This window comes from Rattus norvegicus, chromosome 1 (genome assembly GCF_036323735.1).
Source record: "Rattus norvegicus strain BN/NHsdMcwi chromosome 1, GRCr8, whole genome shotgun sequence".
Classification (NCBI taxonomy): Eukaryota; Metazoa; Chordata; class Mammalia; order Rodentia; family Muridae; genus Rattus; species Rattus norvegicus.
The window spans coordinates 42,897,663-42,909,778 of NC_086019.1; the positions used below are offsets into that span (position 1 = coordinate 42,897,663).

General features: G+C 41.9%; 1 protein-coding gene across 1 annotated transcript in view; it reads left to right on the top strand.

The window, feature by feature from the left end:
- Mthfd1l (methylenetetrahydrofolate dehydrogenase (NADP+ dependent) 1-like) overlaps positions 1-12,116 on the top strand; it is a 188,890-nt gene that overhangs the window by 48,239 nt on the left and 128,535 nt on the right. The window contains exon 11 of the mRNA NM_001108462.2: positions 4,763-4,936. Within this exon, the coding sequence (NP_001101932.2) occupies positions 4,763-4,936 (174 nt within the window). The remainder of the gene's footprint in view (positions 1-4,762; positions 4,937-12,116) is intronic.

Below are 12,116 nucleotides of genomic sequence, written 5' to 3' on the forward strand. Positions count from 1 at the left end.
GTTTGATCTTCTCATTGAGTCCTGGATTTCCTGTATGTTTTGGACCAGTATCTTTTTCCATTTTACATTATCTTTGACAGTTGTGTCGATGATTTTTATGGAATCTTCTGCTCCTGATATTCTCTCTTCTATCTCTTGTATTCTGTTGGTGATGCTTGTATCTGCGGGCTCCTTGTCTCTTCCTTTGGTTTTCTATATCCAGGGTTGTTTCCCTGTGTTCTTTCTTCATTTCTTCTATTTCCATTTTTAATTCCTTCAACTGTTTGATTGTGTTTTCCTGGAATTCTTTCAGGGACTTTTGTGATTCCTCTCTATAGGCTTCTACTTGTTTATTTATGTTTTCCTGCGTTTCTCTAAGGGAGTTCTTCACATCTTTCTTGAAGTCCTCCAGCATCATGATCAAATATGATTTTAAATCTAGATCTTGCTTTTCTGGTGTGGTTGAATATTCAGTGTTTGCTTTGGTGGGAGAAGTGGGCTCCGATGATGTCATGTAGTCTTTGTTTCTGTTGCTTGGGTTCCTGCGCTTTCCTCTCGCCATCAGATTATCTCTGATGTTACTTTGTTCTGCTATCTGACAGTGGCTGGACTGTCCTATAGGCCTGTGTGTCAGGAGTGCTGTAGACCTGTTTTCCTGTTTTCTTTCAGCCAGTTATGGGAACAGAGTGTTCTGGTTTCGGGCGTGTAGTTTTTCCTGTCTACAGGTCTTCAGCTGTTCCTATGGGCCCGTGTCCTGAGTTCACCAGCCAGGTCACTTGGAGCAGAAAAGTTGGTCTTACCTGTTGTCCGGAGGCTCAAGTTTGCTCGTGTTGCTTATGAGCTCTCCGCGGGGGCAGCAACCAGGAGGACCTGCGCTGCCCTTTCCGGGAGCCCCCATGCACCAGGGTCCCAGATGGCGTTTGGTGTTTTCCTCTGGAGTCAGTAATGTGTGCAGAGTGTAGTCTCTTCCGGCTTCCCAAGCGTTTCTGCCTCTCTGAAGGTTTAGCTCTCTCTCCCATGGGATTTGGGTGCAGAGAACTGTTTATCTGGTCCCTTCAGATTCTGGCGGTGTCTGGGCCACAGGGCTTGAGTTTTTCTTTATCTGCAACATGGGCTGATCTTGAACTCACTGTTGTAGCCAAGGATGCTGTGAACTCCTGATCCCCTTGCCTCTGAACCCCAAATACTGGGACTCTATGTGTGTACCACCTGGTTTTATGCAGTGCTTGGGTGCCAGAGATGAAGTCCAGGACTTCCTGCATGCCAAGCGAGCATGAAGTAACTGAGCTACGTTACCAACGCCAGTATTTGAATTTTGGTCATAGATAATTTTCTTTAATCGTCAAATTGAGGTGTCATTTTCACAAGTCCCCCCGATTATATCCTGGTGAAACATTCACCATAGTCTCTCCGCATTTTGTTTTGTCTCAGTGGCGTGTCCTATTATTAAATGGACACATATCGATTTCTTTCCTTCGTCATGTGAAAAGCAGTGCCTTTATGTCTGACGAATATGTGTCATGCAGCATTTGGAAAGTGTTGACGAGGTTAGTGACGCCCAGAATACGGAGCAACTTAGTGCTAAAGGCAGGTATTTTTCTAGTGTTAGGAAAATGACCAGATATGCCAAGGGCCATCACATGGAAGCTGCATTCAGCTTTCTTGTGGTGATCGGAATGGGCTTTTCCTCCAGCATCTTAATGAATCTAAGTTACCGATTCTATCTGAGTAATTTGGAAATACAGATATAACCTTAATATGTGATTTAGAATAATTGGTGTGATACCACATATGAGCCAGGGTCATTGCGACCTGCTTCATCCCAATGAGTTGGCCACACAGCCTTATCCAGGTGTACAATGTCAGAGCCCCAGGTCATTCCATTCCAGCAAAGATGGGGTAATACTGAGTATTAAATAGATAAAACCTACAGTAACCGGGTGAGTGTTTCACTTGGCTACTAACTCTTCGGGGGTTAGGGATAGCGAGGAGAGACAAGTCTTTCTGTGTAAGCCTAATCTTTCCTAAGTAGGTCAGGTGATCTCAAATTCACAGTAACTCTCCTACCTCTGCCTCCTAAGTACTAGAACCACAGGCAAGGGTGACTGTGCCCAACTAACAGTTCCTTTTCAGAAACCTCTTTCTCCTTGTTCAGTCACTGATTACTGTTTCAGCACATCCATGAAATTGTTTTCACTTTCACAATAGACTGTGTATCATAGACCTGCTTGCTTTGAAGCATTAACACAAAATCCAAGAAGGAATGCTATTCTTTAATCTTATCCCTATCAGTACAATCAATTTTGTAAAATATCTTCTTCGTTTTGTTGCTTTTTACCTGCATACAAATACAGTGTACTTGGAGGGTGGTAATAATAATGATAGACAGACAGACGGACAAATAGATACACAGATAATAGGTAGGCAGATAGATAGATTGATTGATTGATTGATTGATTGATTGATTTTTATCAGATTTTGTACCAAAATCTTCTATTTAGGGAGGGATACTTTATTTAGCCAATTGTGATTTCTATAGCCACAGAGGAAAGGAAGGCAGACTGTATAGTTTATAAATCACTAAAAAGTCAAAAAGAACCTATAATCCCAGCATATAAGACTGTTGGGGTCCAAGAATCAAATAGTATGCAAACGCAAAGAATGATTATTCAGGAAAACAAACCTGCATGCAGGCAGGAGTTTCCCCATTCAGGAATGGAGACCACAGTTGCACTCACAGACCTAGCTTTTATTGCCAATTAAGGGAATTCCGGGGAGGGATGTGTGCTCTTTACCTTGTTGGTCAGCTCTATCTCTAGGGGGTCTGACTGATTCTACAATTGGTTAGGTTCTGGCGACTTCCCAGGGGGTTGCTCACTTGTTCTATTTACCTATTCTTGCTTCAAACAAGATGACAAGGTGTCCTCAGATTGGCTGCCTGAGGCTGTGGTTGACTGACCCTGGGTTCCTGGACTGGGGTTTCATTTCTGGGAAAATGAAACTTTGGCCTAGTCTACCAAACTACCAGTTTGCAGCCTGTCATGGAGTCAGCTCGGTGCTGGCTAACTCAGTCCTCTCAAGATAATGAGGCAGGAGAACTGAGGGTTTTAGAACCAACCAGGTTCCCATCTCAACTAAACAAAAGTCAAAATAGATGTCACTGTGGCTAAGCTAATAAAAGGGAGAAACAAGAAAAACATCCCCAAGATTAAGATTTAAGCATTCTTCAAGAATGATCAACTGAGAGAAACAGGAGAAAAACTATAGTGTACTGACTGGTTTTGCCTGTCAATTTGACATAAGTTAGAGTCATCAGAGGGGAAAGAGCCTCAGTTGAGGAAATGCTTCCATGAGATCCAGCAATAGGACATTTTCTCAATTAGTGATCAATGGGGGAGAGCCCAGCCCATGGTGGGTGATGCCATCCCTGGGCTGGTGGTCCTGGGTTCTATAACGTAGGCTGAGCAAGCCAGGGGAAGCAAGCCAGTAAGCAGCATCCCTCCATGGCCTCTGCATCAGCTCCTGCCTCCAGATTCCTGCCCTGACTTTCCCCAATGATGGATTATGATCTGGAACTTGCTTCCCAACTTGCTCTTTGGTCATGGGATTTTGTCACAGCAATAGAAACCCTAACTGAGACACTGTAGCCAGCAAGACGAGATAAAACAAAATTCTAGAAGCTAAGGGTAGGTGAGAAGAGAAATAGAGAGCTATGATGGTGACCTGGGTAGGGAGTACCCTACAGGAAGCTCAGAGTTTAGGCTACACTGGCCTGAAGCATCACTTTCTCCTCCAAGCAGGAGAGAATTCCAAAGTCAGACTGCCCTGGTCCTCTGGTCTGAAGAGAATTGTAGAGTTGTATTGGGGTTGAGCAGGTTGTCAGCAGTAGCAACAGAAAACATTTCTGCCTTTAGCAGTTGGGGTGGTTTCCTGCCATCTTCAAAGACTGTTGTGTGTCCCAGGGTCATTGTCCTCTCTCATGCAATGCTCAAGGCTCTAGGAATAAGTGTGTCTTCAGTTCTCCCTCTCAGGCAGGTGTTTAGTGGGATAAAAGAACAGGCTGGCCCCAAATCATAGAGATATCTGGGCATGTTGGCCACGGCAGTGTTCTCTGGGTGGTCCACTGTACACATATGGGTGCTGAGAGCCCCTGTAATAACAACAACCGTGTGCTCACCTCAGTCAAGTCTGATGCCCAGTCATCCTCCAAATGAAGGTCCTGACTTTTTTTCAGTCTGAGATTGAGTTTCGGGTACTGCATCCTTTCACGGGCCATTACATAATTAATAAAATACTCTGCAATATTATTTTTGGACTGGAAATGGGAGAGAGAGAAAGTCTGGATGGAGATGAAACAAAATAGCATTTCCATATCTCTGAATAGCCAAGATACTTTGGCTAGCCGGTTGAGAAAGCATCGCGAAGTAGCCATTCTATCCTCCCCTCCCTCACAGAACCGCGTGCCCCGTAATGAGTTTGCCATAGCCACAGCATGAAGAACACAATTGGCCTCTGCGTGTGACATGGGTGTTAACTCTGTGCCTGACGCCGTTCTAGGGTCTTGGTGTTTTTGTAATAATATCTCACAAAGAAAAGGGGGGAAAGTCACTTTCTCATGCATCTTAATTGTTAGCAGTTGTGTTTAATTCTGCCTGGGAAAAGGGACCACAAAGCAGTTGGGTTGATTTAATGGTTGGCGGGGTGTGCGAATGCTTTTCCCTGGAGCTCCGACCACCTAAGCTGAGGCAACTGCCTCCGTCACGCTTCTTTTCTCTCCCTCCAGTGATATTGAGATCTCACGAGGACAGACTCCAAAAGCGGTGGATGTCCTTGCCAAGGAGATAGGATTGCTTGCAGATGAAATTGAAATCTACGGCAAGAGCAAGGCCAAAGTCCGCTTGTCCCTGCTGGAGAGGTTAAAGGATCAAACAGATGGAAAATACGTCTTGGTTGCTGGGTAAGACTTCACATTGACTCTACTGAGAAGACATGTTTCTAGAACTGTCTTCCATTTTACCTCTGTCCATATATATCCCTTAATTAAGTATATTGCACTCTCAGTTTTGACCTTGTCCTTCCTTTTTCGTCTCGACTGACAAGCCTCCATGTGCTGTGAGGTAAGTCTCCTCAACACCCATGGCTGAGCGAATTGACCTCTGTATTGTGCATAGAGTAACAAGCTATTAATTTTGCTGTTCTACTTTTAAAGTTACTTTTTAACTTGTGATGCTGGGGCTCACACCCAGAGTCTGGCACGCAACAGGCAAGGTGTCTACCACTGAACTGCATCACCAGCCAAAACAGGAGTTGGGGTGGCTTCTTTTGATGGTGCTGGAGAGTACACTTAGGACTTCCTGTATGCCAAGCAAGTGCTGTACCACAGAGCTACCCTCTCAGCCCCTGGTGCTTTGTTCTTCTACTTTATTCAGTATTACTACCCGAGGTTCAGTCCCCCTCACACCAAGTCATATTAAGTAGCCTGGGATGCCCTTGAATTCTTCATCCCCCTGCCTCTAACTCTTAAATGCTAGGATTACAGGCATGTGTGACCAGAACCAGCTGTCCTAAGCATTTAAATTCCGTTTTCCATGATTAAAATAACAATTAGAAGCACATTATTTTGAACTGAGTAAGTGCTTGAGGAACATGTCATTTTGTACTCTACCTTCAATTTAAGATATTTTTGTGAAATGTACCTTCTCTTGGTAATGTCCTTGGTAGTTCATTGTCCTACGTGGACCTACAAAACCTCATTATGTTTCAAACTAAGGTTGGGCCATTTTCAGTTGTATTGACTATTACATGAAAAGCAAATTGGTACTCTTTATGAAAAGGGGAGGGCTTTGTTGTTTTCTTTTCTGTTTTTTAAAAACATATTTGCTAGCTGAACTACTCAGTCAAAGATTTGAACTATTCTGCCATTAGAAACCTCAACACACATCTAGTCTTGCCATTGACTGTCGCAAATGATAGGTAGGTGGATAAATGGGTGGGTGGGTGAGTGGATGGATGGATGGATGGATGGGTGGGTGGGTGAGTGGGTGGATGGATGGATGGATGGATGGATGGGTAGTTGGATGGATAGGTGGATGGATGGATGGATGGATGGATGGATGGATGGATGGATGGATGGATGGATTGATGGATGTGTGGGTGGATGGATGGATGGATAGGTGGATGGATAGATGGATGGATGGGTGGATGGATGGATGGATGGATATGTGGGTGGATGGATGGGTGGGTGGGTGGATGGATAGGTGGATGGATGATAGATAGATAGATAGATAGATAGATAGATAGATAGATAGATAGTTAGATAATGGTGAGGCTTGAATCACAAAATCCATTTATCAGGCAGAGACATTTCTTAGCTGCAGACTTGACTCCTAGTTAATTTAGATTAACATAGTTGTCCGTGTGATCGCTTTTTGTTTTCATGTTGTTGGTTGTCCTGGTTGAGTTGGTTGGTTGGTTGGTTGGTTGGTTGGTTTTAGGGGGTGTTGTTGGTTGGTTTTGTTGGTTTGGGGATTCTGTGGGGGGGATGTTCGTTTTTTTGGGTTTTGTTTGTTTTTGTCAACTTGACACAAGCTAGGGTCCTCTGGGAAGAGGGAATCCTCAATTGAGAAAATGCCCCCATCACACTGGCCTATAGGCAAGCCTATGGGGCATTTTCTGGATGAATGATTGATGTGGAAGGGTCTAGCCTACTGTAAGGGGTACCAACTCTGAGCCACGTAATCCTAGACTGTGTAACAAGATGGTGGGAAAACCAGTAAGCAGCATTTCTCCATGGTCTTTGGTTCACTTCCTGTTTTGAGGTTCCTGCTTGAGTTCCTGCCCTGCTTCCTCGGTGATGGGGTGTGCCTGAGAGCTGTAAGATGAAGTAATCCTTTCCTCCCCAAATTGCTTCAGGTCGTGGGGTTTTATCATAGCAATAGAAAGCAAACTGAGACAGTTATAAAAATAATGCAGTCTTCTTTTTTAAAAAAATTACTGAAAATAAACAAGAGAATAAAATATCACAATTTCCCCCGTCCAGAGGGAACAGTTTCTCGGGTCAGGATAGTGTTCACACTGATAGGCCCTTCCTCAAATGATGTCATACCATATGTGTTCCATGGCTCACTTCTAGCAGTGAGCTCATGCACATTTCTCTTCTCAGAGCCCCATGACAAACATCCCAGTGTTTACATCTGAGGTTCCTAAATGCATGTGACACATCTTTCCATTGCCTCTGAGCTCCATTGTTTCCAATGGAGAACACGTATTAATGACGGCTCGCAATTACTAGTAAAGAGTGTCACTAATTCTAGTACACCCATTCTCAACCTGGGTGTCAAGGCCCCTTTGGGAGTCAAACAACCCCTTCATGGGGTCACCTAAGACTATTAGAAAACAGATATTTAAAGTACATTCATAATAGTAGGAAAATTAGAGTTATGAAGTAGCCACAAAAGTAATTTTATGGTTGGGGGTCCTCACAACATGAGGAACAGTGTTAAAGGGCCGCAGCTTTAGTGAGGTTACAAACCACTCTTCTAGTAGATTGAAACAGGAAGATGGCCTGAGAATGTGTCAAGGATGCTCTGCAATTGGAATGATACACGTTTCCACTGTTTCCAAGTTTGGGGTCACTGTAAACTGCTAAAATTAATAACCTTGGATTCCATATCTGTGTCTTCGCCCCTGTTGGAAGATTCTCCAGAATCTTCTGGATTCTCCAGAGGGGAAATAAGTTGTAATCAACCTTTACCCTCTGCCAGGGGATTAGTTCCAGGTGGCTAGAAGCAAGGAAGTCTAAAGTTCACATCCCTCCCATAAAATGTCGTAGTGTTTGTATATAATTTACGTATAACCTATTATAAACATTAAGCCATCACTAGATTGCTTCCAGGAGTTAATACAGTGTAAGGGCTATGCAAATATTTATTATACTATCTTGTTTAGGGAGTAAGGACAAAGAAGTCTTGGTCCATACAGATTTCCTTTTTCCAAATAATTTGCCGTAGCCCCTCATTGTCTTCTGATTAAGTGAGGCGGCTCAGGCTGCCAGAGTTTGCATCCCCACAGGTTCCTTTCTAACCTGAGAGCCCAACCCTTAAATTCTTACACCTGGGCATAGAGATGTCGGTCCTAGCCTCAGGTACCCTGTAGACCCTACCACCGAGAGAAGTGGCAGGAAGGACACAGTCATGTCTTGCTCCTCCATCTCAGTTTGGAGCGTCTTCTACTCAAGGTTGCTTTTAGGCAAGCATGCTTGATGCAAGCTTGCAATGAGCAAGCACATGTTTGGACACTTAGATATTTCAGAGCATCCTAGAGCTGGGAAAGGAGATGTGTACCTGCAGTGTATATGGTCGTCAATGGTCAAATGCCACTTTGCATAAATGTCATGTAAAAAAAAAAAAGAGGCAGAAGCATATTTAGGGCCATTTCAGAAATTGATGGAAATTCTGTTGTGATCCACAAAATCTAATGACTGTTTTTAAGTGAAACTCATTAGCAACTCAAATAACAATTTTAAAAATCACTCTTAACACAATGCAACCTAAAGATATACCAAGTTGCTACTTGTATGCTAAAAATGACCACTGAAGTAGATGGTCTCCCTAAAGAAGCACATGCACCCTTTTAAAATGTATCTGCTTAATACATGGATTTGCCTCCCTTCCCTGGGATTTCGGTAGTCTTGGCGGGTTTCACTGAGCTTTCTCACCATGGTTCAGTTCAGAAGACGGGGGACAGGAGTTGTCCCACAGTTATAGAGCCCTGGCCTAGCATGTGTGAGGCCTTGGGTTTAATCTCCAGAACCTTTAGGATAAGATCCAAGGATCTCAGGAGAAATGTGTCATCTGATAATAAAGGAAGATTCATGAAGCATTTTTTTTTTCATGAAGTGGTGGCGATATTCTCCATCTGGGGCTTGTCTAGTTTAGAAATAAAGCCCAGATCTGGACATGGCCCTGCCTTGAGCTAAGAACAGAGTTGACATGTCTTAAACAAAAGCTATGATGATATCGTTATCAAGTTCCCTACGTGGGAGTTAAACCATTAAGGCCTGGCCTCTGGCCACATGCTACATCTTAAGTCTGGAGTCATGTCTCCAAATGTAGTTTTTTAAAAAAGGACAAAAGTAAAGGAATTTTGAATGCATAGCCATTAGAAATTAATTCAGCACAAAGCACATAATATACCTGACATGTCCTTGGCAGTGTATACCCTTACTCATCATGTGTCTTGAATGTGCGACATCTGTGCTGGGCACACCATCACACCACACGACACCAATTAAAATTCCTGAAACATATGAGCTCACACTCACACTTTTAGCTATGTATACAGAATTTAATGTTCTGATAGAAATATGCTGGTTGAATGACTGGGGAAAGAAGACTTTTGATATTCAATACTTTCTTCCCAACATTTTAGCTTGTAAGTATCGAGTTGGTGTATCTTTAGGTTGTATTATATTAGAGGGTTTGATTTTTAAAATTGCTATGTGAGTTGCTAACTTGAATTTCATTTAAGAACAGTCATTAGATTTTGAGAATTAGACCAGACTTTCCCTCAGTTTCCACAATGGCCCTAAATACACTTCTACCAGGTTTTTTGTATGACATTTATGCAAAGTAGCATTTGATCATTGATGGTTATTAAATGTCTTTCAACTCTGAAAAATATTAAAGATGCTTTGTGTTCTGTAGTATTAAATATTCATCCATGGTTTAATTCTCATATAAAAAATTTGCACATCCATCATAGTATGCTAATTTGCTTTTCTTTTTATTAAATAGTAAACTTATATATTCCAAAGAATTAAGTTTTAAATTTATAATTTATTATTAATGTTTGAATTGCATACCTATCTTTTAAACATAAGATTGTACAAAAATGTCTTGGTTGAATGAATTCACAACAAAAATAGCATTAAGAAGCCCTGTGTTAAGCCATGCTTGGTAGTATGCACCTTTAGTCCAGCACTTGGACTACAGAGGCAGGCAGATCTCTGAGTAAGTTCCAGGACAACCAGGACTACACAGAGAAATCCTATCTCAAAGAAAAAAGAGAGAGAGAAGAAAGGCAGACCCTGTGCTAGAGACTGCTGGCCAGCATGGCTGACGGCACATTCACTTCAGTCCCTACTCATTAAAATATTGCTCCACACTAGCCCCTTGCTGGCACAATTATGTGTAGCCTATCTGTAAATACCTTGTAAATACAACTAAAGGCTAAACTTTGAGTCCTCAAGAGCAGATTAAGCAGCAGAAGAGCAATTGTTCTTTTTCTGAAACTAAGCCACAAGTAAAGTGGTCTTCCTTTCTCCTCTATTGAAAAACCACACAACACAGCAAAAAGCAAGCAGTGAAATGATAATGTTGAGCTCAAAGTATCCCTGGCATAAATCTACATTGTATTCTCTAAGAATAAACAAATTCAGGAGCCAGGTGTGGGGCACGCCTTTAGTCCTAGCACTTGGGAGACAGATGCGATAGAGTGGAAGCTTAAGGCCAGCCTGCTCCACACAGTGAGTCCCAGGCCAGCCACAGCTGCATAGTGAGTCTCAGTGAATTACTTCTCCTTTAAATACAATGTATTTACAATGTCGATGTGTTACATAGTTTTGGCAGCTGGTTGACGGACATCAGACACAGTTATAATCTAAAAAATAAAAACTAAATTTAACATAAAAGTCACCCCTCTCCCCCTTTTACTTCAAGTCAGATGAAAAGCCAGAGGAAAGTGATTATCAACTATTACATGCACTACTGCTTTTTTAAAAAATATAAATGACCCCTCAGTTTAGAGAAAAACTATTTCCCCCTTTTTGAAAGTCTCTTTTTATTCTGAAAATAATATTGGCTTATTGCGTAAAATGCAGCATAAAGGAAAGTCAGAAGGAAATAACTTATCTCATTACTCAGAAGTAGATTTCTTTTCTGTTTCCTCCCAGGATTTTACCTTTGTACCCACCCTGTTTATACTTAAGGATCGAGCTATAAATATTGTTTGTGTCCTGCCCTTTTCTCCAAACCCTATAATGTAAACATTCTCCCATGCTTTAGAAAATTTAGATATCCAGGGAATTTTTCAAAAAACCTAAATTGCCATACATTTGAAGGAAGTGTAAATGTGGGTTAGAAGAGGCTACACTGGGGTATATGAAAGAGTGAAGGTTTTATTTTTTTAGTTGTTGATAACTCAAACACAGAACAGATTAACACATACACCCTTTTTAAGCTGTTCTTCAGACTGTAGGGTTTCATCTTCTCTGGAAATCATGTCTCTCAGCTACACATAGCATGCTGTTTATACCTACATGCGGCTGTATTTGTTTTGCCTGACAAAACTAAAATTATTGGGAATTGCCCAGGGAAATATGCCAGAAGATTCTTCGATTCTTAGGGGCTCTTGAGTTTTACGTATTTTCCCAGTTACACTAGTGAAAAGGAATTTTGTGTAAGGACTTAACATGGGTTATAGCTCCTGGCCTTTTGAGTGTGCCTTGGGCCCTGTAGAAGATTCTAGAATTTCTGTGAATTCATCGGACAGAGTAGTTTTTAAAAGTCCAAGCTGCTCTGTGAATATAGACTGAATTTTCACTGGAGGGAAAAAAGATCCATCGCCTAAGTCTTGTTTTCCTTTTAGAGTGCCAAATACCTGATTTAAATTTGTGTGTTGCAATTTAGAAATAACTGTGCTGACTTTGTAAGAGTTTCCCTTTCTCCCTTAAGTAGCCATGTGAACATCTGTGAGGCTTTGTTTTGTTTTGTTTTGTTTTAAGTTGTACTAATGGCAGAAAAGGACATGGGTCATTAGGAGAAACTAGTACCAACAGAGCCTTTGAACTCTTCCCCTCAGTCAGCTGTAATGGGAATCACAAGCAAATGAGCTGTCACATTTATTGTCAGATAGTAAAGGCCTTTAAAAACCTTCCAAATCATAAAGGTACCTGGGGTGAGTGATTTATATTTTTTGCATGTTTGCGCATGTAACTTTGGAGTTCATGGCCAAGCAATACAAGGCTGGTGGTGCCCTGTTTGATATTGTTTGACAAAATTCAAGTTTTTAAATGTGCCTCAAATCTTAACCTCCTGTCTCTGCTTAAGAAATCCCTTTGACTTTCAAATAAACTTCTT